We start from the raw sequence: 22,061 nt of genomic DNA on the forward strand, positions 1-22,061 counted from the left end.
ACAACTGCTCAAGAGGTAGATGATTTTTCACAGAAGAAATACCCATCTGCCCGTTAAGTGCTGTTAGTGAGACTGGTTGGTAAAGCAATTTGATAGCTTTGTCGACGGAAGTCTGGAGATGCTTCACAAGCCCTCATGGTCAGTAAACTAGTTGAGGAGATCCCTCATAGTCAGGCGCCGAGTTGGCGAAACATCAGGCAAAGTGTCCTCTACTTCCGAGTCATCAGGAGCCGGATAAGGGTCGTCCACACCGAAAGCACTGTCCACATCCATCTCAAAGTCATCTGGGCTCCTTGTGGCGAAAAGGTCGATCGGCGCCAGGGTCCTCCTCGGTGGTGGAGCCGTCGCAGGAAACGTTTCTCCAAGTCTTCCTATAATATCATGAAGTAGATCAATAGACTTTTTGTTGAACTTATACAAGGAGAACGACCTCCCGTGGTTCTCCTTAATTGTAGTATAGTGAAAGCCAAGTCGCGTCATAACGAAGTGCATGTCGCTCTCGGCCTTGGTAATGAAGGAAGAGTGAATCACCACCGAGAAGAGAGGCACCAGATCTCCATGGTCGCTGAGGAACGATGTAACCTTATTGTGAGCTCCAAGTCGAGCGTCCATATTCCCACTGCGACCGATATATACGAGAAAATACGGCCCGGCATACCGACCCTCGGTAAAAGCCGTGGCCGTATTTGCATGTACAAAGTAGATTCCTGACGCTCCTTCCGGAAAAGGCCCATAAGTAACGCGCGGGTGTCGATGCGATGGCCGCCATAAATCCATATATGCCAAAGTGTGCCGTCCTCTTTGCATGTTTAGCTGTCTAACGAGCTCAGGGAAGTACAGCTTCGTAAGAAAAAGAGGGAATAATACAGGATCCGTCAGTGCATGTGATAGGCGAACCATTATGACACCTGAGCGGCCTGAACGCACGTGCCCTCCTTCGACTTTTTGTAGTGTCCGTGAGCCATCACGCCCCAGCCACAGATACTCGCCGTAGAAGTAAGTTTGTACTGCATTGCCAACCGTCCCGTAGGGAACGTGGCGGAGCAGCTCTCTCCATACCGTCCACAGTGTCCACGGGGCCCCCAGAAAGAAGACCAGCACCTCGAACGCCTGCTCCCACGCGCCAGCTACAAGGCAACCGGAAACCGGCAGGAAACTTGGAGTTCAACCGGAAATGTGTCTGCATTTCTGTGGCTTACACCAAACAGTGTGGTGCACCTAAATTCTATCAAACAGCATAGCGTTTACCTACCCGCTTAGTACCGGTTTTTTTACGGTTAAATTGTCCGATAGTTAAGTCCAGAAAAATCGGTAACTGTTTCAAATCCGGACACTGTGAAAAAGAAATACCCCCAACTTAGTGTGTACCACGCTAAATCAGCAGCGTGTCTCCAAGACAGAAGTGAGAATAGCATGAAGGTGACCAAGGTGATCGTGGCGCTGGCTGCGCTGTGTATGGCGCTGTTGACGCCTGCAGCAAGCAGTAGAGGAACCTCAGACATCGCGAGCGATTCTGCCAATCGTCATTTGCGTCAGGAGAGCGATCAGTTCGCTGCGAAGCCTAAAGCAGAAGTAGTGAAGAAGGACTCGACGAACCCGCTACAACGTCGCGATCCGGCCCTCGTGTCCGCCCACCGCGTGTACGACCCAGTATCAGGACTGGCATGTTCACTAGTGGGAGAATGTATGGCGTGTCCGACGTCCGAGAAGGACGAGAGCTTCTGCCGCGAGACGGGATATCGTCAAGAGCTGGACTGCCCTCGACCGAAAGACCCCAAGGACGCTGCGCTGCTCACCAAGCCAGAAGATGAGCGGGAGACGAGGTTCAAGGCTTGTTCACCTGCAGATACATCTCGACCAGGCGTCGCAGTGGTGAAATTTGAGGTAGGAAATGTACGTGGAATGGCTTGAAGAGGTTGACTTGACAAAGTGTTTAACTTTGATGCAGGCGCTGATGTCAGTGATATTAGCTGTGTCGGTAATATTACTGCGACGTGAGCGAGGAAAGCACATGAGCTCGTTCGACATGCGGAAAGACCCACGACAACGAACAGGTCTGTTGGGTGGCGCCTCCAGCGACAAGGACTCGGACTAAAAGGGCCGCAAGTTAGCAACCAGACTCTATAGCTCAGTGATCAAACAGACAGATGCAGTTAGACTATATGCATCGTCGGTCCTGATAAAAAAAATCTCGGGACAAAAAGTCGAGTGTTCTAAACAGAAAGAAATGTATCACGCTTGACTGCAAGCCTCTACTTCTTTGCTCGCTTGATCACTCTGGCTCCAGCTGCCAGTGAGTTCTTCTTTTCGGCCTTCCTCTTCTCGCGTGCTAGCTGCTCCGCGCGCTTCTTGAAGATACCCGAAAGTTTGGGCATGATCGGGGGAGCGTCCACACGGTCACCGAAGCGCACCGGTGCTGCATCCTCGAAATAGTCCTTCTTGGTGTTACCTGTGCTCTGATAGTCGCGCTCGTAACGCTCCTGTTCCGTCATCTTTTTCTCGCGTGCCTTCTCCTTCTTCTTAGTAAGGTAGGCCTTGCGCTTCTCGCTGCTGCGTCGGCCTTGCTTGGCTGCATCGTAGATGACACGCTTAACTTCCGTGCTGATGCGTTTGTTGAAGTCGCGCATGGACTCTCCATCCTTAATAGATCCAATCTGCAGCTTCTGTTTCTTCTTAGAGGGAGCTGCAGCGTCTCCGTCCATTGCCGATGTGCGCATGACATACTGCTCCATGGCCTCGTCGCTCAGCATCTTACGCCGGCGCTTCTTAGAGCGTTTGGACTCAGTAGGAGGCAGATCGAACGCCTTATCCTTCTTGCCATTGTCGCGCTTGCCCTTGAAGAACGGGTCGCACTGTTTGAGCTTCCTCTTGGCACTCACTCGGCCCATGGTGACGACTCTGGAAGTGGCGATGATCGACTGGGCTACACTACATCTCTCTTTATAAGAGCAGAAGGTGGTGAAACTTCCTGTAGTGGGACGTGGTGGTGTGGTATACGTTAAAATCAACTTCAAGGTGTCCGTTTCATTGGCCATTTTGAAGGAAAGGCAGGGCAGGATGCTGTACTCGCGCTCGACGTCCATGAACAACTCGCGCCGCAGGCGGGCGAGGCTCACCGCCTCCCGTCTGCGGCGCTCCAAGCTACTGACTGAGGTGGCTATGCGCAAGATGAATCTGGACCCGGCGAAAACCATGCAGATGGAGTACATCTCGGAGCAACTCTCACCGGAGGACATCAGCTTCTTCCGCCACATTTTCCGCCAGATTGACAGTGAGTACAGTGGGTTATTCAGCTCAATTATGCGTTGGGGTCGTAATGCTATGGTGTGTTTTTGATTGCGGACGACAGCCGACAATTCGGGCATCATGCTACGCTCGGAGCTGCATGAGGTGACGAGAAATTGCAATTTGCCGAAATGACAAGAGCTAACAGATAACAACACGTTATTACAGGCTCTCACTCTACTTGGAATCTCTCCAAGCGACAAGGAGCTGGACGAATATTTGCTCGTTGCAGACGCAGACGGTCAGTCCCGCACTTGATGAACGTGAGCCAATTGATATTGATATCGTCCTTTTCGATGGCAGGTAGCAAAGCTATCGATCTCCAGGAATGGATTGTGCTCTGCGGGATGCTCGTCACTCCTCCGCACGATGAAGAAGACCTTCTTGGCGCATTTCAAGTACGTTGTAACAGTGCACTATATTCCAATTGCTCATCTAACACGGAATTCTCCATATAGTGTCTATTTCCTAACGAGGAGGATATCCCCGTAGTCGTGTTCCGCACTAAGATGCAGCGTATCCTTGAGAATGCGTATGCGCATCTACCAGACAGCAACCAGCACGAAGTGAGCTGCTACGTCGACGACATCCTCAGTGCCCTCGATCCCAACGACACGGAATGCATCGATGTGCAGGAGTGCATCCGAATTCTGAGCACGCCTTACCATGGAAATCCTTATCCTCCCAGCCCCACGGCTCAGAAGCATCAGCAATGAAGGCACCTTCAAGGCTGTTATCAGATTGATGTGTTGTTTTACATCAATTTGACTTCATCATACCGTAACATTTATCTTCAAACTTGTATTGATCGTTTTGAAAGAAAAAAAAAACGAGAAAAATACACAAACTTTCATTCTCGATTCCGCACTCGTCGGTGTTCCACTCGACGGATATGCCGAACGGATTCGCGACGGGAACGCCTGTGGAGGTGGACGAGCACGCTACCGACCTGTGGCTTGAGTTCGCGGACAACTGCGTCGAGTGCGAGCTGTGCAACGAGCCATACGACGACGACGACGGCGACGAAGGCCACATCCCGCGGCTCTTGACCTGCGGCCACACCTACTGCCAGGTAGAGTGTGTTCTACCTGTTACCCCTTCCCCTCACTACAACATCTAAATCCGTTATAACTTCAACTTTACCGTATCTGTTACCACAGAGCTGCTTAGACGGCTGGGCGACCCACACAGGCTCTCAGACCGGAGAACTGGAGTGCCCTACCTGTCGTAGAGTGACGCGGTTTGAAGGGTCTGCGGGTGCACGTGCCCTACCCAAGAACTACGAGCTGGTGCGTGCCCGTCAGGAGATGGAGGCTCAGACTCAGAACCAACTGCGCAAGCTTAAGGAGATGTGGACGAACCAAGTGAAGGAGAAGGAGCAACTAGCGAGAGAAGCCGAGGAACACGCCCGCACAGCGCAAAGAGAGAGTGTACAAGCGTCACAGAAGGCCATGTTCCTGGCCAAACAGGTAGAGATCAACGAGCAGGAGAAGAGACGTGCCCAGGAATTGGCTGAGGAGGCCAGACACCGCGCTTTGGTGGCGTCTCAACAGGCCGAAGCGCTTCAAGCTGAGACGGAGAATCTTAAGCGTCAATTGCAGGATGATGCGGCACAGCTCGCGCGCGTGCAGCATGATGCTTCGAGTGCTGCGGCAGTGGCTAAAGAGCTTCACTCCAAGGCGGAGCAGCTCCAGCAGCAGGTGGACTGTGTTCGTGCTCAGTTGTCCCTACATGCTGGACGACACGACCCCAGTAAGCTGGTAGTGCTGGTGTGTGAACCTACGACGGTAGGCTCGTGGTTGCTGCCCTACACGAGATACGCCGTGATCAGTATTGCCAGTGACACGACGAAAGGTGCACAGGCGATCGACCCGTACCAGGCTGCCAAGACGTGGACGCGCTTGCGTCAAGTGGAAGAACCAAGCTCGTCGGTGAAGGTGTACCGCCGATACAGCGACTTTGTGTGGCTGCAGCGTGAATTACAGCGTCAATTCCCGTTTGAGTTGGTGCCCTGTGTCCCTGGCAAGCAGCTCTTCTTTAACAAGGAGAAGGAGTTTGTGGGAGAACGTATGCGTCTGTTGCAAGCGTTCCTGCGTGGAGTGTTACGCCAGCCGCTGCTTGCAGTGACGGAAGAGGTGCGTGCGTTCTTGCTGTCTACCACGGAAGAGCTTGAGAGTCTTCGACGCGCCACGTCGAGTTATTATAGCAGCGTGGAGGACGATGAAATGCGTTCAGTGGATGAAGACTCGCCTAACGATGAAGTGGAGTCTCGGAACTCGTCTCCTCCTGTTTCTGCGTCGAAAGACTCCACGTTGAGCAAACGAAGCAGCAGCTGGAGTGCGTGGGGTGCCGTGTCGGCCATTACATCGAGTGCTGCGAAGCTGGTCACCACAACCGGCACAGCGCTAACTGGAATTGGCTCTAAGACTGGAACTGCAGGCCTTCCAGAGGACCCTGACGTGGAATTGTCGAGTAGTTTCTTTGAGACAGAAGGAAAGGATGCAGCGACTCGGGAGTGTATCGAGCGCCGACGCAAATACATCGACGTGGCGAGATCGTACCAGTCGACAGCGCAGAAAGGAGGTCAATTGTCTCGCGCTGCACGTCTGCAGTCTCATCATCTGCATCGCATGTGTGAATTGCTCCACGATATGAACAAACTGGACCAAGACCACGTAAGGCGTCGTCGTCAGAGACTTGCAGCTTCGGAGGATATAAAGTCACTTCAAGACGATGAAGACGACGACATGGAGACGCGCGCCTTTGACGAACGAGCGTCTGATGTGTTTAGTGCTATCTCGCTGAATACCAAGAACGATGCAGACTGTATGGAATACGCACTACTGGAGGTCGTGAGGATGCAGACACTGGAGCTAGGAGGCGTCGAGGATGCCTTTAAGCGTGTGCGTCGTCGCGAGGAGGCGCTGCAGGCGCAGCAAGAGTTGAATTCATCTGCCAATGGCTCGATGGGTGACGGTGCTGCACTCTCTGCGTTGGCTCTGAAACGCGAGGAGTTGGCTACGCACAGGCGTGAGTTGAATGATAAAGTGGCAGCGTTGGATCCAGGTCGCTCGCAGTTCGTGCTGCAAGTTCTTCGCAAGAACACGAGTGAGATGCACAAGCTGGCGAAAACAAAGCGTAAACTCTTCCAGGCCTCGCAGCAGCAACTTCTCGGCGTGCAGCGCTAGATGAGAAGAAGACAAGCAATGGTAAGTGTGTATATAATATATAAAGGGTGTTTGTCAAGGATGGTGCTTGTGTGTCTTTGTCTTGGGGAGATATGAGGAGTAGGGCGGGGCGACGTGTTTGCAGTAGGTCTGCATGGAGGGCAGATCGACGTTCACGGGGCGATTCAGGTACGTCATCGGCTTGACTCGTGCTTCTTCCTCACTTTCTTCTCCCTTGCAGTCGTCCTCTTCGTCTTCGTCGCTTTGGTCTTCGACGTGTGGATAGTTCCCATGTGCCACATTGGTGACGAGGTTCTGAAACGTAGCCATCTCACACTCTACCCTCTTGACTAGCGCTTGGTACTCGGCCAACGGTGCAGTCGCTGTACCTGCCGCCAAGTCGAAGGCACGCGAAAGACTCGCAGTTAGTCCCTCGCCAAGCTGTACCATCTGCAGGGCAGCAGCACGGCTCACCGACGTCCGAGGCTCGACGAAGCATCGCATCCAGGCCAACTTGGCTTGTACCAGCAGTTGACGAAGCTGAAGTTGCAGCGTAGTGAGTCGCGTCTTGAGCTCCAGTCGCGTCTCGATCGAGAAATACTGGGACGCATCGGCGTTAGCGCCTGACGAGACGAGCGCCGGCTGGCGTGTGGACGAGCCGCGCGTGAGCGTCGCCGTGATTGGGCCGCTAGGTTGACGTCGGAGCTGCGTCGCCGGGTCCATGGTGTGCGGTCGTGTGACTGCGGTGCCGCAGCGAGTACAAAGTGGCACGCAGCGGTGACTGCAGTGGCTCCGATAGGACTTGAAGTTGTCTAGCTCACTTGATGGCCAATGGATCGGCCACTGGCCCAGTGAGCCAAGCCTAAACATAGCGAGCGATGCGACGGCGTCTGCGATGATCCGTCAACCACGACGCGTGAAGAACGAACCGACGAAATGCGTTCCGCTTCGAGTCGGGGCTGCCGTGCCAACAAGTTTCTGCCCACTGGCCGTGATGTCACTTGTCGAAGGCACGACGCAATAGATTGCTTATCTAGCGGAGCCTCCATGTCTCTCCGAGTGTCGAGGATGGAACTGCAAGCAAGCAGGTCAGGCCCGCGCCGTCGCGGACGCGAGGAAAGCTCTTTCTTCCCATTGCAACAGCGCGGCCGGACGACATCAGAGACATCAGCGCACCGACCACGCGCCACTAATTTTTGCCGGCGGGTTCAAGTGGGCGGAACCCCATCGAAAGGCACTGCTGCGTGTTCCGCGAACGCCGCAGTGAGGACACCGCCGCCCTTGACCGCTGCGCCAGCCATTGTCGGATCGCACGGCACTCAAGTCCGGGATCTGTTCTTCCCCCTGATCTGGCTGGCAGAAGGTCCACCCTGGGGATGACCCTGCAGTGCATAAGAGACCGATGCAGCGTGGACTCATTGCGGGCGGAACACCGGGGCATCTTTGAAGCTTTGGGGAGGGCGCGGACGCCATTTGGCGTCGTATCGCGGCGTTAGGGCGATGAGAACCGCCATTTGCCAGTAACGGGCACTCTAACGCTCGACGTTCGCCATGTGCGACTTTAAATCACTCGTCTGCAATTTTCCTAAGGTCGAAACGACACGTACGATCATTGGTTGAATATTCGTTGTCACCCGTGCACCCATTGGTCGAAAGTTCTGTTGCGACATTGTAGTGCATTTTGGCCCATCGCTGGCCGCCTTGGAGAAGAGAGCAGGAATTGCCAGAGAAGAGGCGACTCCCGCTTTCTCCAACGTCCCCGGAGGGGCGAGGAACAAGTCAAAGAGCCGAGGAAGGCCACAGTCTCGATGGCGACCCAGTGGATCCAGGACCCGGCCTACAGCGCCTACCAGGCGGACACCACGAGCTCCGAGAGCGTGTCGGACGAGGCCTCAGAATCCTGCAGGTTCATCCATAACCAATGCGACAAGGAGCTCTTTACCGGCGAGTATTTAAGGTACACTTTACAGTCTTCTATAAATAGAGCACTCAAACGTACACTAACCGTAACGCCTTATCCCTTTACCGAGCAGAAGCAACAAAGCTAGTGGTCACAAGAACCTCCGGTGCTTCCCTCACTGCTGTGGAGGCCACAACCCAAAGAGTTTCTGCGGCTCTGGCCTCGTAGTCGAGTGTTTCTTGCCCAATTGCCAATTGGTATTGGGCAGATTCGAGGAAGTGGCCAAGCAACAGCCAGCCAATGGCAAGACTCTACCGTCCCCCACCACAGTGGACACCAGTCTGGGACGCAGCAGCCTCGTGGTGGGTCGGGAATACCCTCGCCAAGAGCTTTTTGACGATGTCAAGATGCCCGACCAGCCGTTTGGTCGCTGGTTCCGAGGCTCAGCAGTTCCCAATGGCTCAGGATCGGGCACTTGTTTCCTACTCAATGGCAACCGCCAATCGTGGCACTATGGCTGGCAATCATCTCGTCTAAACTGCAAGAACCTGCACGTGTTTAAAGTCTACGTGTTCGATGCAAGTGCCAGTGGTAATGCCAATACTCTAACGTGTGTGGCAGCCCTGGCGTCGCCTGCGTTCCGGATTTCTTCCAGTCGCAAGGCCAGAAAGACGTTCCGTTCACCTATGAACCAGGTGAATGGCACGGCACCCAATTCAACGCCAATGGGGTTCCAGAATGTGATTCCGAGGGCTCCGTCACCGTCTGGATCGGCGAGGAGTATTGACGAACTGTTGGGTAGTGGAACAGCAAATAACGCGGCGGTGGCGAATGCTGCAGCCATGTACGCAGCAGCTCAACAGCGACCACCGACGGGGTTTATGGCTGGCCAGAGAGATCCTGCTCGACGTGAACGGAAGCGCTTGACTCGCTCAGCTTCGCTCAAAACGGATTATTTCTCGACCATCTCGTTCCCCACGCTCCAACAGCAGCAGCAACTGCAACAGCAGCAGTTCCAGCAACCCCAAAGACTGTCGCTCTCAGCTACACACCCGCCGCATTTCGAGGGACTTCAGGAGAACCGCGCGTCGATGCCGTCACTACCAGGTGTGGGATCTTTCCTGAACAACTCAACGGCGCCGAGATCAACTGGAAACAACCGAACGTTCCACAGTCGACGCTCGTCTCTGGCAGCTCTGCCCATGCCCGTTTCCAACCCGTTAACCATGTCGCGTCAACACCAACGACCCGTTCCGGTGCTTACTCCAATTACCGGTATGATGCAGCTCCGACTGGAAAATCATTCCCCTTACGCCAGCACGCCGATGGCCAGTTCAACGCCCTCATCGTCCAGCTCTGCGTCGTCCGGCTCGGCTCCTGTTGCCAACACGACGCGACTCACTGCTGCTGCGCTACACCAACACGCGTACGCTTCCGCCCGGCCGTATCCGTACGCACGGCGTGATACTTGGTCGAGTAGTTTGCAAGGAATGATCCCTGAAGGCGGCGGGATCCCCATGATGATGATGTCGCCCGGATCAACGCCCGACAGTTATCTTAACCGGAAACGCAACCGCTCCACAGACTCGGACAAGGCGATCACTGCTGCTATTGAGGCGTCCGAGAAGATCCACCCCACTCTGTCGCCGGTATCGTCGCCTCCGATGGTGGCTCCAGTCCCCACAGACAGTGAACTGTACCGTCGTGCGCGTATCCTTCAGCTCGCGTTCACTATTGTGAAGCGTATCCATCGCTTCGAAGAGGTCGCAGCCAAGCAGAAGGAGACACCCAAGGTGTATCGCCACTCGTTCGAGATGATCACGCCTCCGATGCCGACGCCAGCTTCAACCCAGACACCACGCAAGAAATGCTCATTGGTTCAGATTCCTCTGAGCAACCCGAAGCTGTTGTATTTGTGCTCTAACCTCGTGACAGTGTGCACGTCCTTGGTAAGCTCTGGACTGTTGGAAGATATGCGTCAAAAGATGCGCGACTGTGCCCAGGCTGGACGTGGTGTGCTTGCAGCGTATCAACAACTTGTGGACTTTTTGAACGACGCAGTGGAAGCTCAAGTATCACGTCTGCCTCGCCGGATGCACAAGTCTTGGGGCGATGCGGAGTCTGCTGATGAAGGCGAGTGGGATCTGTACGAGATGCTCAAGAGCTGCGAGCCGTGGCTCATGCAGGAGGCCTGGTGGGTTGTGCTGGACGACGACGACCAGCAACAAGCAGGAGACAAAGAAGAAGGCGCGCTACGTCCACTCCCGTACATGCACGTGTTCGCAGACTACTACCGCGCTATTCAGGACGCCGTACCGTCGCCTCAAGACCTGGAAGTGGCGAACTCACTGCGTGAAGCAGCGCTTACAGGAGCCACCGGACTAACGGGCGAGTGGAATCGCCAGGGCGAGCCTGATGAGCACCACTTACAGCAGCCACAACGCGTTGCTTCAGTTCGATCAGCAACGGCAGCGTCGTCGCTGTCCTGGTTGGCACGTTGCATCCATGCGCACACAACGAAGACGTTCCACATTACGGAGACGGACACGACGATGACGCTGTCGCTACCGAACAGCTTAGTATCTGCTGACGCCGTGTTCCTATTGCAGCTGGACCAACAGGAGCCAACGGTGGTGCTTCCTCAAGATTATTTTCCGTTCGGGTGGTCTCGTAAGCGCTCACTCATGGCGTATCGTGCGTGGCGTGTCCGTGGCATTGGCGACTCGAACGGCAGTGCCGTGGCTGTGCAGTTCATGCGCTGGCCCGATGATAACGAACTTGAAGCCGTCGAGAACGACGAAGAAGATGAAGAACTAGACGAAGAGGAGGCTGAAGACTCCCCGGAAGAACCCGAAGAAGAGCCACTGGGTCGTCGCGGCCGCCAGCTCAAGCGTCTACGCACTCGGATCACCATTTACTTCTCCGTCTTCTCGTCCACTACACTACAGCTGCGCACTATTGTCGAAGCGAGTCTGGCTCCAGCCGCGGCTCTCCCTGCTTTGACCACTACGCAACCCACGGATGCAGACATGTTGAAATACTTCAAGTCGCCGTCGTCCTGGGAAATGCGCTCGCAGATCTCGCAAAAGTACACGAAAAACCTGTAAATACCCAGCAGTTGAGTGAGATCGCGTCCCACTCCATCCCTATCCAGCCCAGCTACCTTTCTCCCTCTTCGGCTTCCGCTTTGTGTACGTGCGTGCGTCGGTGTTTTATTTTCTTGGAGGTCGAAAACGAGGAACACGAGTTACCGACATCCTGGTCATAGATAGGTACGTAGGTATAAGCAGGAAGGTCAGAACTCAAATCAACTTGAACAAAATTCCAGATAAGTAGTTAGTGCCCAAAATGTTTTGTCTGTACTTGCATCATACTTAAGTACTCATTTTGTTGGCGTTGTACTACACGTAGTTGCTGGTATCTCTGGCTTCGCTACTGGAGGTGTGGCCTTTGTAGTGGCCACCGCTACTGGGTTCGGTGCTGTCGTCGGCTTTGCACTCGGTATTACTCTTGTAATTGTAGAAGCGACACTAGCACCAGGCCGCGCCAGTGGCGATGGAACTACAGGTTTGATCCCGATATTCGTGTACGGTTGAGGAGGAATAACACTCTTGCCTGCCTTGGCAGCATTTGCAGCTATGGCTTTCTGCAATGCCTGTTGTTGGACGAGTTTCTTGCGTTCCATCTTCTTCCTCGCCGCTGCGTCTTGACTAGCCTTGACCTTCTCGTTGTATCCGGACAATACTCGAGCATACGAAGTGAATCCCAGATTTTCCATGCTCTCAACGACGTTGGAGCCGGAGATCGACAAGCCCACACCTTTTTTCGTTCTCCGGTTCTGCATGATGGACAGATCGCGGGATTCACTCGTGAAGTACAGGAGGAACTCGGTGACGCATTCTTGCATGAACGTCACCGCGTCGTCGCTGATACTGATCGAGTCTTGAGAAGAGTCGAGTTCCTGGACGCTGTGGGTGGGAGACACGGCTGGAGAGGGAGTTCTGCCCTTTACTGACTCAGTAGTAGCCGTGTTTTCTTCATGATCGCCTGGCAACGCTCTGTACATGATTTTGGATATTATCTTCGACGGGAGATACATCTTATCGTCACTCTCTGAGCTTGCACGGGTGGCCAAATCCAGATCGTAAAACTGCTGGGCGACACGAGGAGATATCGGAGGTACAGTGGTCGTTGACGGCCGGTAACCGGTAGATATTGACGGCGATGGCGTTCCAATCGAGTCCATCCGTGGTTTCTTGACAGATCCAGGAATTTCTACCTGCAGCGGGCGCTTGTAGGACGCTGCCAACATCGCAGCAGTTGTCGTACTGTTGCTGACTTTGGCTGCCTCGAGCTTGGCTGCATCTCGTTTCGCCTTAGCCTTCTGGTTCGTCTCGAGCTGTTTGGCTTGCAACTGAGCCTTGATTTCCGCGTACTCACGTTCGACCGCTGCCATGTCACGCTTGACAGGAACCCGAACGGCTGGTGATAATATTATTGACTGGGAAGCTGTTGCTGCGGGTGCTGTAGGTGTCGTAGCTGTTGCCGATGCAGGCGTAGAAGCAGCGGCAGTGTTACCAGCAGAGCCTGTAGTACCGTTAGCAGGGGTTGTCGAAGTGACATTCGAAGTAGCGGGGACGGTAGCAGTAGCATTAGCAGCGCCAACCGACGTAGTAGCAGCGGAAGCAGTAGCAACAGCGGAGCTGGCGGCTGCTGCAGCCTTCGCAGCCGCTTCCTGTTGCGCTGCTTTATTCTTCTCACGAAGGGCAAACGCCCCTAACATCTGCACAATCTTCTGCGTGACAAATTCGGACTTGACTTGGAGATCCAGTGGCCATCGATCCTGCTGAATCAGCACCGGTCGGCGGTGCGCCAAGGAGTCGCGATAATCCCGTTGAGCAATCTGTAGCAGCATCAGCTCTGTACATCGATGCAGCCACGACGTTATCTTGTCTAGCGCCTGCCGCATCTCGCAGTCGGTTCTCGAGTTGGCTACCCGAATACAGACCTTGGCCAGCGCCTCGAGGTCCGTATCGAACGCTGTCTTACTCTTCTTCTTCTTCAACGAGTAATACGTTGGTGCTGTGGTAACGTAAGGCTTCGTCGTGGTAGTCACAGCCTGCGTGGTCGAGCTGGTTGTACTCTTTTCTCCCTTCTGGAGTTGAATCTGTAGCTGTAGCTGTGCCTGTTGCTGTTTCTGCTGTTTCTGCATCATATCTCGAAGTAATTGCTGCTGTCTCATGACCTGTTGCTGCTGTGCCAACAAACCGTCCGCGATAGACGTGGCCGTGGCCGCCGTCACCGTGTTTCCCTTCGTTTGCTTAAGTTGCTGCTCATGGAGTCTCAGTAGTCTCAGATGCTCTTGTTCTAGCAGCAACTTACTACGTAGCCACTCCTCATTGTTTCTCTTCTGCACCGCCTGTGCCGCCATGGCCGCTTGACGCTGCACGTTCTGTTGCAATCTGGTCAGCTGCTCCTGCCGCAGTTTCTGCAAGTCCTCCGACGTCTTGGCCAGCCCCGTCATGCTCGTAGTGATAGTACTATTACTACTACCAATAGTACTGGAAGGTGTCATGGCGATACCCGACTGAGCCTCGAGCTGCTTGGTCATAGCCTGGTACTGCTCCACTTGCTGCTGCGCTAGCGCGAACTGCAGTCTACGCGCATCTTCTTGCGTTCGGAGCGCGCAGTCCATCGCAGACGCATCTCCATTTGAATTTGCAGTGGCTTCTGCATGCTGACCGCTCGCTTTAGCTTCTGCAGAGGCTGCAGACGTTTCGGTGCTGGCAGGAGGAGGTTGTGCCGCCGACGCGGCGACATTTTGAGATTTATCCTGGGAAATCGAGGATGGAGCTTGAACGGGAGGATGCGCCTGCGTCTTGGCTCCGTTTTTCGCGGTGCTGGGGGACGTGGAGATCGCTGGTTGAGCTGGTGACGCCGCGGATGCAGACGCCATCCCTGCCGCCGCCGGTTGGGCCATCGGGTTTTGAGCTTTCGCCGAAGGAATTTGAGGGGTACAGTACGTTGTTGTGTGGTACACTGTTTCATAGTAAAAGCAAGTCAACGATCATCTGCATCGTACCCCCTAGTCCAACTTGACATTTCCCGCGTAACCAGAAACATGGCCGGCGTGGTGTTGGCGACGGCAGGCTACGACCATACTATCCGCTTCTGGGAAGCCGCGTCGGGCACCTGCAACCGCACCGTCAAGTACCCAGACTCGGTAGGCTGCTTCCCTATCACCCTGTGTCTCGAAAATACCCCCACACTAACGTATTATCTGCGTCATAGCAAGTGAACTGCCTACAGATCACGCCGGACAAGAAATACATCGCGGCGGCGGGTAACCCGCACATCCGCCTCTTTGAGATCAATAGCAACAATCCCAACCATGTAACCAGTTACGATGGCCACTCCAGCAACGTCACGTCGCTGGGTTTCCAGCGCCACGGCAAGTGGATGTACTCGTGCTCGGACGACGGCAGTGTAAAGATCTGGGACCTCCGTGCCCCCGGCTGCCAGCGCAGTTACGCTGCTGGAGTACCCCTTAACTCAGTGGTGTTACACCCGAACCAGGCCGAGTTGCTCGTGGGCGACCAGAACGGAGCCGTCCGTGTGTACGACCTCACCGCCAATGCCATGGCCACAAAACTAGAGCCGCCGACGGGCGAGACGGGAGAAAGCAGTATCCGCTCCGTGGATATCGTGCGTGATGGCAGTGCACTCGTAGCAGCTAATAACCACGGCAAGTGCTTCTTCTACCGTCCGAAACCCGAGGGACACTATGAGTTACACGGCTCGATCCAGGCACACAATGGCTACATTCTCAAGACACGGATCAGTGCGAACGGCAAGTTCCTGGCGACGTGTTCGTCGGATAAAACCGCCAAAGTGTGGAGTTTACCGACGGCTATGGCTGCGTCGGCGAACGGCGAAGTGGCTGAACCGGAGATGCACGGCAACGGGTCGATCAGCTCGCAGCGACAGATGAGCTCCTCCAGTATGAGCTCCACACTGGGCCCGTCGACGCCGCCTGTCCCGAGCAGTACGGGGCTCATCCACACACTGCAGGGTCATCAGCGGTGGGTGTGGGACTGCGCGTTCTCAGCTGTATCGTCGTATTTGGTGACGTGTTCGTCCGACCAGAGCGCTCGACTCTGGGACTTGAGTCAGGGCGAAGCCATCCGCCAGTACAGCGGCCACCACAAGGCCGTCATCTGTGTGGCGCTTAATGACGCTGTTGCGGACTAAACTAGCAGAAATAGGATGAAGATGATGGTGTATAAAGAAGTTACGCTTTAGTCTGGTCTTCTACGTGAAGGTCTTCTTGGTCATAATGGCGTAGAACTCCTCGGCATTGATCTCTCCGTCCTGGTCCGTGTCGGCGCGCTCGATCATCTCGAGCAGCTCAGCGTCCGTCATGGTCTCGCCTAGTTCCTTGGCTACGCGCTTGAGGTTACGCAGCGAGATCTTACCCGTCTGATCGTCGTCGAAGAGGTTGAAGACCTTCTGGATATCTTCTCTCGAGTCTTTGTCACTCTGCAGCACAACAGTCAGTTCAATCCTCTACCAACACACAAATTCGAGCACTTAACTGACCATTTTGGCTGTCATCATGTCCAGAAACTCCTCAAAGTCGATGGATCCGCTGCCGTCTTTGTCGATATCACCGATCATCTGGTAGATAGTCTGATTCTTGGCCTCGAAGCCCAGCGACTGCATGGCCGCTTTGAGCTCCTTGGGGTCGATCGTGCCGCTCCCGTCTGTGTCGAACAGATTGAAGGCTTCGCGGATCTCTTCAATCTCCTCTTCACTCAGTCCTGGACGCTCATACGTCTTGGCGTTGCGCTTCTGCGAGATGCGGCGAGCCATGGCCACTTGGGTTACGCTAGTTCCTTCGGAAGTGCCGCTTGACGACTCCTTGCAGCTCTACACACTTGTATCAGGGCGTAACCGATCCTACATGGCTTCTTTCATTGGTAAAAATATTAAATTAAAATCTATCATTGGACAAAACTTGCGACCGCTACGTGATACAAGTGGTGTAAATTGGATTTTGTTATCAGCCAATCAGCACGACAATTTAATGCCTAAAGCTGCTGCACTTTCCGTCTGTGTTTCTTCTCCGCACTTAGGCTGCATGGAAGCTCCGACGACGACGCGGCGCGTGGCGGCCCCAGCTCGCTCGGGCTCCTTTCCTAGCGCCCGGATGCTGGAGGCTCAGCGCACCTTCCAGAGTGTGGTGAAGCAGGAGCTGCAGATGCTGCTTGAGGGCGGCACGAAGCGCGAGGAGGCGGTGAAGCTACTATTGCGACGCATCGTGGCCAGCACAGAACCTCCCGAGGCCGCAGCCGTTCGTGGCGTTATGCGTCAGTTCCAAATGAATTACGACGACGCAGTGCGCGCTCTAATCGTCAAACAGGAGCTTGGTAGACTCAAGCGCCAGGGACTGGACTCGTTCGCAGCTATTGAGGAACTTACACGTAAAATGAGGAGTCGAGAGGTAGAAGAGGAGGAAGAAAGGGTAGAACAGGAAGTAGAACACAAGGATAGTTCAGTTGAAGAGAAGAACGAACAGGTTTCTAGTGAAGAGCAAGAGGAAGAAGCCATCCCAGCGGCTGAGATGGCGTCGCCGACGTCGGAAAAAGACGGGAACGAGACGTCCTTGTCGCTAATTCAACGTATCGGTCAAGTATCAATCTCCTCTGGCAATATGCCTGAGAGGGAGAACGAGGAACGTGAAGAAGAGAAGGAATCAAACGAAGATACAGACGGAGAAGATGAATCTGTAAGAGGACACAATAAGACGCAGTACAAGTCTCCTCTTCGAGTTCGAAGCCCCAACAGCAACAACCTGGCAGATCTCACGCCACAGTCACGCAAACGACGTGCTGCCTTCGATACTACCAATAACAACAGCGGACGTAGTGTGAAGCCATTGTTCCCGAGTGTAAAGAAGCAGAAATTGTGCGCTGAAGTGGGCGCCGGGTTCCTTCAAGTCGTCACGCGTAAATCCAAGCAAACGCCCCCTAATGTATCCAAGAGCACAGCAGCAGGGTTGTCTGGGTCCTCGCCAAGTAGCGGGAAAGGTGGTGGAGGCTCACGTGACCACAACTCCAAGAATTTACACAAGCGGCAACGAGACAGCCCCACAGGGATGCAGGACGAGGACGAGTCTCCCATCGCAGATGAACTTCGTATTTCCCACGTGCATCACCGACATCACACGCATCATAGCAAGCGCCAGAAGAGCGGCAGCCATTAAACACACGGACGACCGAGGAGTACGAGTCTTAATTATTTCAACCTCTGTAAGACCGTTTTGGAACATGTAGAAAAGCTAGGAACAAGAGAATGAAGAAGAAAAAAGGAAAATGGAGACGCCGTGTAAGAGAAATAGGAATACAGGAAGATTACATGAATCTGTATTTTAGCTGCAAATTACAGACAACTCTAATCGATACTCTAATCCTGAAAATGGCGTGTCGTGCTTGGGCGTAGGTCGATCCCACGCTCACGTAGTTCCTGCAACAGCTTGACGAATTCGGCTACAGAAACCTTCACCGCTCGGTTCGACTTGAGTCCGCTAGCTTCTAATGCAGCCTCGACACGCTCCGTAACGGCCTGATGCTTGTCTTCACCTTCTGTTAGAGTGTCCTCCTTCAACACGTATTGAGACCTCGCCGTCTTGGCAAGCAACAAAGCTCTCAACGTCTTGTTCTTGCGTAGGAAACACAGTCTCAATAGTGCATCAAATTTCTGAAAAAACAGCTCGTCATCTGATGGCAAAGCGGGGGTCGAAGCAGCACGAGGCACGAGTTTAATCACGCGCGAGTCCACCTTTGGAGGGGGCAAGAAGTGCTCTCTCGGCACCTTTACGACCGACGAAACATCGGCTACAAGTGCCGTATTAGCACTCAGCCGACTGTAGTTCTTGTTACCAGGCTCAGCTAATAGTCTCAGCGCGAACTCCTCTTGTACGAGCAATACAGCACACTTGAAGGTCGTTGGGAAGCGATGCATGTAGTTCGAGAGTCTTGAAACCACAATAGAGGACAGTTGGTACGGGATATTGGCAACACAGGCGTCAAACTTTTCCTCATGGGGCTTCTCCTGGTACGTGTCGGCTACAAAGCGGAAATCCTCGAAGTCGGAATGTTCCAACACGAGGCTGCCCGACTCGATCTCGGCCGGAAATCGGAGCTTCAGTTGCTCTACCATGCGGGGATCGAACTCCACTGCATGAACGTGCATCTTGGGACTTACTTGCAGCAGTGCCGACGTTAAGTTGCCCGTTCCAGGGCCGATCTCCAGCACTCGCACTGGGTCCGAACTGGTGTCCGAAAGGTCCGAAGCTGCCACGATCTGGTCCAATATGCCATCGGAGACCAAAAGATGCTGGCCCAGTTTGCGCTTGAGGTGTGGAGTGCCTCTCAGTCGAGAAACGTTGGAAGTAGACGCCCGGCGAGATCCGAGAGTGCACAAGGAGCAAGCTCTGGACACAAGACGCTGTGGCAACATCATTGTTTTATTGTCTTTCTGTGGCCGCCAGAAAAGTGTAAGCAAATAAACGCGCAACGTAAGCTTCTTTCCTTTCAGAAACGTTGCGCGTTTATTCATTTTATGTTGCTAGCAGCATTTAAGTTGCTGAACAGTTGCCTAGGCCACAGGCTAAAATATGTGAACTATTCGTAAATAATGTGAATGCACCTTGGATACCAGTGTTTTTATACGATACAAAATATGGCGTTCAACCTACTTTGAAACTGACCCTTTCAGTCTTCCCCACCCAGTATATTTTACCTGGTGCTGCAGACATCACTGAAATATACTTGTATGCACATAAGTCAGTGTTAAAAGAATCAAAAGGATATCAAAAGCTTTATATAGCAGATACCATGGTACTCGTGTGGTGTATATGTGCAATCAGTATTGCAAGCTCGTGGTCACTAGAAATAACACACACGTTTTATTTATCAGTACAATAGAAGCGATATTTTATGACATATACACATTGTGCCCGACGAGCGAACAGAGGCGAAAGGAGGGTGTGTTCCACTCGCTTCGATTGTCATTAACGATTTCCCATCAAATCAAAATTTTAATCACATCCATACTCTGCCCGGTTTCAGATTGCGCTAGGAGCCCGATCTGTTCGGGTTGTACTTAAATTTGCTAATACACTACTGTAGTATTGTCTGTCATTTGAGTAACAACAAAACTCAACATATCTCGTTCATCTTTTAATTTTTATGAGCTTCGAGACGAGCTTAAGCAATTTCCATTTGCTTGGTGTGACCTTGGCATTCGCAGCTAGAGTTTGATCGAAGCTCACCACCGAAATCTTCCTCTTACTAAAAACTTGCTCGAGCTTCGCCGCCAAAGCCTGCTCCTTATTTAGAGTTTGCCCAATCTTCACCAACGACTGTTTCTTTTTTACCTTTTCCTCGACCGCCACCAACAAAGCCTGAAATTCTGGTGTCTTGCCTTTTTCTTCATTGATCATCTTCACCAACGGCTTATAATCGTCATCTTCCAGCATATCGTTCAGAAAGTTCATATAGAATTCGTACTTTTTGAATTCCGAGGTACCCTTGAATTCTTCTATCCCTGGCAAGCCGCTCGTGATGAATTGGGCCATCTGTTCCGCAATACCCAACTTTCTAGCGTACATTTCCCTGGATATCCCCTCCTTCATCATCGCCTTCATGTCATCCATAGACAGTGGGGGTTCGACGAACATCAGGGACCTTTCTTCATTTTCAGCGTTGCGTTTAATTATAGTGTGGTGAGTCCTCAGAAGCCGCTGGACTTGACTGGTGGGCGTTGCAACGTTGGAATTCTGGTCGGAGGCTGGAGCCATGGGGAATACCTCACTGGCAAACAAGAGAGTCACGCCGATCAACACCACCAACGCACGGGCTTGACGCATCGAATCTCTGGTTTTCATCAAGTGACTATATAAGGGCTGGAAAGGAAAACACAAAATGAGACCAGTGATGTACTGCCACTTGCATTGTCAAGTACATCCCTTGATACAAAAGAGCCAGAAAGGCCCCATCCACATCAAATCGGTTGTACTGTATGTGTACCAGTATTTGTACCAACCAGCTGTATCTACAATTGCCGCAACAGATAAAGATGTGGGATCCACTAGATTCCACTGGATTCCACATCTTTATCCGACCCAGTTTAACTAACACATCAAGCGTTCTACATGTAATACAGATCAATGAGCCTGATACAGTGTTTTTTGGGTGTCATCAGACGTTTACGTTGATTTCGATTTGCCAGGCCAATCCAACCAGACTGCAGCAGCTCTGATGGGCACTGTCCACTGGGCAGTCACTGCTACCTTCGCGGCGACATTATTATGGCCTGGGCAGCAGAGCGGTTTATCCCAAAACCATTGTTTTATTTGTGTTAATACCGGTGTACATGTATTGAACGCATGTTTACCGGTATTATAAATTATAAACACGACCGTTTGTTTCAGGTCGTACGTAACCAGCGAAGCCGTCAGCTAAAATGCCGTAAACAAGCGAAGTGGGTTGAAATAGAGGGCTTCAGCGAAGTCCTCTATTTCAACCCGACGAAGGTGCAAAAAAACACAATCAGGTACTGTACAGCTTTAAACAACGTTGATACTGCATCTGTGAACTATTACCGTTATAACAATACCTTATGGGCAAATTTCCCGAGTCGATCTTGAAAACAATCTTCTAGGCCCTAGGACTCCTAATAATCTCCTAGTAGGAGATTGTTTAAAAGAAAGGCACGTGTTGCTGCTCCAGACTGGGAGCCATCTGTTGTCCTTAATAAGGGAATACATACCCTTGTTAATGGCCTAATAATGGCTATTTCTGTACAGAGACTCAACTTAGGGCCCGCCCGAAAACGCAACAACGCTGTTTCCTTCCCCTTGATCATAATGTTGCTCGGTTTGGAGGATCGAGTAGCCTCTCCACTAGTGCCCTTAATCATACTACAGCACCCGCTCAACGCTCGCTGGAAGCTACGTACCAATGCTTGCCAACAGCGGCAAATTGGCTGTTTTATTATACCAGTCTGGAGCAGCAACCACTCTCTAAAAGAAATGATACCTAATATTATAGGCTACGGATCATTTCTTCTGACCCTTCTAATATTTTATGTACTTACCTATTCGCTGTTTACGGAAAACATCTACATGTACGGTGTTATTTAACGTACATACAACAAAGTTCACGCTTAGAAAGTACTTAGTAAACGCTGCGAATGCCATAAACATATGCATCGACAATACATGTTCTCTAATCTCTGGTAGTGAAAGGGGTAGCCCTTTTTTACCTTTCACGTTTACGAACTACCTGAGTTCATAAACACAGATGACCAGGCCTCATCAATGAGGGGTTTTCGTTTCCCCCAATTAGCCTATTGTAGAGGGACCAGGAGGCAAGTCAATAAGGGGCACATCATTGTCTTTAGTATAAGTAAGTATAAATGATTGATTTCATATCACTACCGTATTTGAGATCTCATAATTCATACTCCATGTTGTACGATTGTAAATCGAACACGAAATGAACATGTATCGACGACTCTATGTACAAAATTCATGTACATCATCTGCTTGTCAGCGAGACTTAGCGCAGAATAGGCGGAGGGGCGACGTGCCATGGTATGATGCAGCAAAAAATAAAGAAAGCTTCAGTATTTATTTGTCTGTT

The 22,061-nt window shown here is 52.5% G+C and overlaps 14 protein-coding genes across 14 annotated transcripts; 7 read left to right on the forward strand and 7 right to left on the reverse strand.

Annotated features, from left to right (window-relative positions):
- Nucleotides 1-40: 40 nt before the first annotated feature.
- On the reverse strand, nucleotides 41-1,116 carry PPTG_10508 (hypothetical protein). Its single transcript, XM_008905882.1, has one exon. It carries the CDS (start codon nucleotides 898-900, stop codon nucleotides 148-150), a length of 753 nt encoding a protein of 250 aa, XP_008904130.1. The 5' UTR covers nucleotides 901-1,116; the 3' UTR covers nucleotides 41-147.
- A 234-nt stretch (nucleotides 1,117-1,350) lies between these two features.
- Nucleotides 1,351-2,271, forward strand: PPTG_10509 (hypothetical protein). The gene is made up of 2 exons (XM_008905883.1): nucleotides 1,351-1,884; nucleotides 1,949-2,271. The coding sequence occupies exons 1-2, from the start codon at nucleotides 1,414-1,416 to the stop codon at nucleotides 2,093-2,095; spliced, it is 618 nt and encodes a 205-aa protein (XP_008904131.1). The 5' UTR covers nucleotides 1,351-1,413; the 3' UTR covers nucleotides 2,096-2,271.
- Nucleotides 2,110-2,966, reverse strand: PPTG_10510 (hypothetical protein). Its single transcript, XM_008905884.1, has one exon. It carries the CDS (start codon nucleotides 2,886-2,888, stop codon nucleotides 2,253-2,255), a length of 636 nt encoding a protein of 211 aa, XP_008904132.1. The 5' UTR covers nucleotides 2,889-2,966; the 3' UTR covers nucleotides 2,110-2,252.
- A 91-nt stretch (nucleotides 2,967-3,057) lies between these two features.
- On the forward strand, nucleotides 3,058-4,001 carry PPTG_10511 (hypothetical protein; the record flags this gene model as incomplete). The annotated part of the gene is made up of 5 exons (XM_008905885.1): nucleotides 3,058-3,271; nucleotides 3,350-3,390; nucleotides 3,454-3,526; nucleotides 3,589-3,683; nucleotides 3,744-4,001. The coding sequence occupies 5 exons, from the start codon at nucleotides 3,058-3,060 to the stop codon at nucleotides 3,999-4,001; spliced, it is 681 nt and encodes a 226-aa protein (XP_008904133.1).
- Nucleotides 4,002-4,177: 176 nt separating this feature from the next.
- Nucleotides 4,178-6,473, forward strand: PPTG_10512 (hypothetical protein; the record flags this gene model as incomplete). The annotated part of the gene is made up of 2 exons (XM_008905886.1): nucleotides 4,178-4,357; nucleotides 4,446-6,473. The coding sequence occupies 2 exons, from the start codon at nucleotides 4,178-4,180 to the stop codon at nucleotides 6,471-6,473; spliced, it is 2,208 nt and encodes a 735-aa protein (XP_008904134.1).
- PPTG_10513 (hypothetical protein) lies at nucleotides 6,461-8,028 on the reverse strand. Its single transcript, XM_008905887.1, has one exon. It carries the CDS (start codon nucleotides 7,320-7,322, stop codon nucleotides 6,528-6,530), a length of 795 nt encoding a protein of 264 aa, XP_008904135.1. The 5' UTR covers nucleotides 7,323-8,028; the 3' UTR covers nucleotides 6,461-6,527.
- On the forward strand, nucleotides 6,525-8,093 carry PPTG_22730 (hypothetical protein). The gene has a single exon (XM_008905888.1). The coding sequence runs from the start codon at nucleotides 7,389-7,391 to the stop codon at nucleotides 7,830-7,832; it is 444 nt and encodes a 147-aa protein (XP_008904136.1). The 5' UTR covers nucleotides 6,525-7,388; the 3' UTR covers nucleotides 7,833-8,093.
- PPTG_10514 (hypothetical protein) lies at nucleotides 8,086-11,745 on the forward strand. The gene is made up of 2 exons (XM_008905889.1): nucleotides 8,086-8,409; nucleotides 8,486-11,745. The coding sequence occupies exons 1-2, from the start codon at nucleotides 8,261-8,263 to the stop codon at nucleotides 11,457-11,459; spliced, it is 3,123 nt and encodes a 1,040-aa protein (XP_008904137.1). The 5' UTR covers nucleotides 8,086-8,260; the 3' UTR covers nucleotides 11,460-11,745.
- PPTG_10515 (hypothetical protein) lies at nucleotides 11,675-14,462 on the reverse strand. Its single transcript, XM_008905890.1, has one exon. It carries the CDS (start codon nucleotides 14,330-14,332, stop codon nucleotides 11,735-11,737), a length of 2,598 nt encoding a protein of 865 aa, XP_008904138.1. The 5' UTR covers nucleotides 14,333-14,462; the 3' UTR covers nucleotides 11,675-11,734.
- On the forward strand, nucleotides 14,436-15,852 carry PPTG_10516 (hypothetical protein). Its single transcript, XM_008905891.1, has 2 exons — nucleotides 14,436-14,575; nucleotides 14,644-15,852. The coding sequence occupies exons 1-2, from the start codon at nucleotides 14,474-14,476 to the stop codon at nucleotides 15,601-15,603; spliced, it is 1,062 nt and encodes a 353-aa protein (XP_008904139.1). The 5' UTR covers nucleotides 14,436-14,473; the 3' UTR covers nucleotides 15,604-15,852.
- On the reverse strand, nucleotides 15,615-16,339 carry PPTG_10517 (hypothetical protein). The gene is made up of 2 exons (XM_008905892.1): nucleotides 15,952-16,339; nucleotides 15,615-15,891 (listed from the first exon to the last, which is right to left on the reverse strand). Exons 1-2 carry the CDS (start codon nucleotides 16,222-16,224, stop codon nucleotides 15,664-15,666), a joined length of 501 nt encoding a protein of 166 aa, XP_008904140.1. The 5' UTR covers nucleotides 16,225-16,339; the 3' UTR covers nucleotides 15,615-15,663.
- Nucleotides 16,340-16,428: 89 nt separating this feature from the next.
- Nucleotides 16,429-17,835, forward strand: PPTG_10518 (hypothetical protein). The gene has a single exon (XM_008905893.1). The coding sequence runs from the start codon at nucleotides 16,439-16,441 to the stop codon at nucleotides 17,615-17,617; it is 1,179 nt and encodes a 392-aa protein (XP_008904141.1). The 5' UTR covers nucleotides 16,429-16,438; the 3' UTR covers nucleotides 17,618-17,835.
- Nucleotides 17,749-18,894, reverse strand: PPTG_10519 (dimethyladenosine transferase). Its single transcript, XM_008905894.1, has one exon. It carries the CDS (start codon nucleotides 18,874-18,876, stop codon nucleotides 17,818-17,820), a length of 1,059 nt encoding a protein of 352 aa, XP_008904142.1. The 5' UTR covers nucleotides 18,877-18,894; the 3' UTR covers nucleotides 17,749-17,817.
- Nucleotides 18,895-19,588: 694 nt separating this feature from the next.
- Nucleotides 19,589-20,284, reverse strand: PPTG_10520 (hypothetical protein; the record flags this gene model as incomplete). The annotated part of the gene is made up of 1 exon (XM_008905895.1): nucleotides 19,589-20,284. The coding sequence occupies one exon, from the start codon at nucleotides 20,282-20,284 to the stop codon at nucleotides 19,589-19,591; it is 696 nt and encodes a 231-aa protein (XP_008904143.1).
- Nucleotides 20,285-22,061: the final 1,777 nt, after the last annotated feature.

This window comes from Phytophthora parasitica (assembly GCF_000247585.1).
Source record: "Phytophthora parasitica INRA-310 unplaced genomic scaffold supercont2.22, whole genome shotgun sequence".
Lineage (NCBI taxonomy): Eukaryota > Oomycota > Peronosporomycetes > Peronosporales > Peronosporaceae > Phytophthora > Phytophthora nicotianae.

Bases quoted from the DNA above. Each gene is read 5' to 3' on its own strand.
- PPTG_10508 (XM_008905882.1), bottom strand. From the start codon at position 900: ATGGTTCGCCTATCACATGCACTGACGGATCCTGTATTATTCCCTCTT.
- PPTG_10509 (XM_008905883.1), top strand. From the start codon at position 1,414: ATGAAGGTGACCAAGGTGATCGTGGCGCTGGCTGCGCTGTGTATGGCG. The intron at 1,885-1,948 runs GTAGGAAATGTA...ACTTTGATGCAG, and splicing joins TCGCAGTGGTGAAATTTGAG to GCGCTGATGTCAGTGATATT.
- PPTG_10510 (XM_008905884.1), bottom strand. From the start codon at position 2,888: ATGGGCCGAGTGAGTGCCAAGAGGAAGCTCAAACAGTGCGACCCGTTC.
- PPTG_10513 (XM_008905887.1), bottom strand. From the start codon at position 7,322: ATGTTTAGGCTTGGCTCACTGGGCCAGTGGCCGATCCATTGGCCATCA.
- PPTG_22730 (XM_008905888.1), top strand. From the start codon at position 7,389: ATGCGTTCCGCTTCGAGTCGGGGCTGCCGTGCCAACAAGTTTCTGCCC.
- PPTG_10514 (XM_008905889.1), top strand. From the start codon at position 8,261: ATGGCGACCCAGTGGATCCAGGACCCGGCCTACAGCGCCTACCAGGCG. The intron at 8,410-8,485 runs GTACACTTTACA...TTTACCGAGCAG, and splicing joins TTTACCGGCGAGTATTTAAG to AAGCAACAAAGCTAGTGGTC.
- PPTG_10515 (XM_008905890.1), bottom strand. From the start codon at position 14,332: ATGGCCCAACCGGCGGCGGCAGGGATGGCGTCTGCATCCGCGGCGTCA.
- PPTG_10516 (XM_008905891.1), top strand. From the start codon at position 14,474: ATGGCCGGCGTGGTGTTGGCGACGGCAGGCTACGACCATACTATCCGC. The intron at 14,576-14,643 runs GTAGGCTGCTTC...TCTGCGTCATAG, and splicing joins CCGTCAAGTACCCAGACTCG to CAAGTGAACTGCCTACAGAT.
- PPTG_10517 (XM_008905892.1), bottom strand. From the start codon at position 16,224: ATGGCTCGCCGCATCTCGCAGAAGCGCAACGCCAAGACGTATGAGCGT. The intron at 15,892-15,951 runs GTCAGTTAAGTG...GTTGTGCTGCAG, and splicing joins ACATGATGACAGCCAAAATG to AGTGACAAAGACTCGAGAGA.
- PPTG_10518 (XM_008905893.1), top strand. From the start codon at position 16,439: ATGCCTAAAGCTGCTGCACTTTCCGTCTGTGTTTCTTCTCCGCACTTA.
- PPTG_10519 (XM_008905894.1), bottom strand. From the start codon at position 18,876: ATGATGTTGCCACAGCGTCTTGTGTCCAGAGCTTGCTCCTTGTGCACT.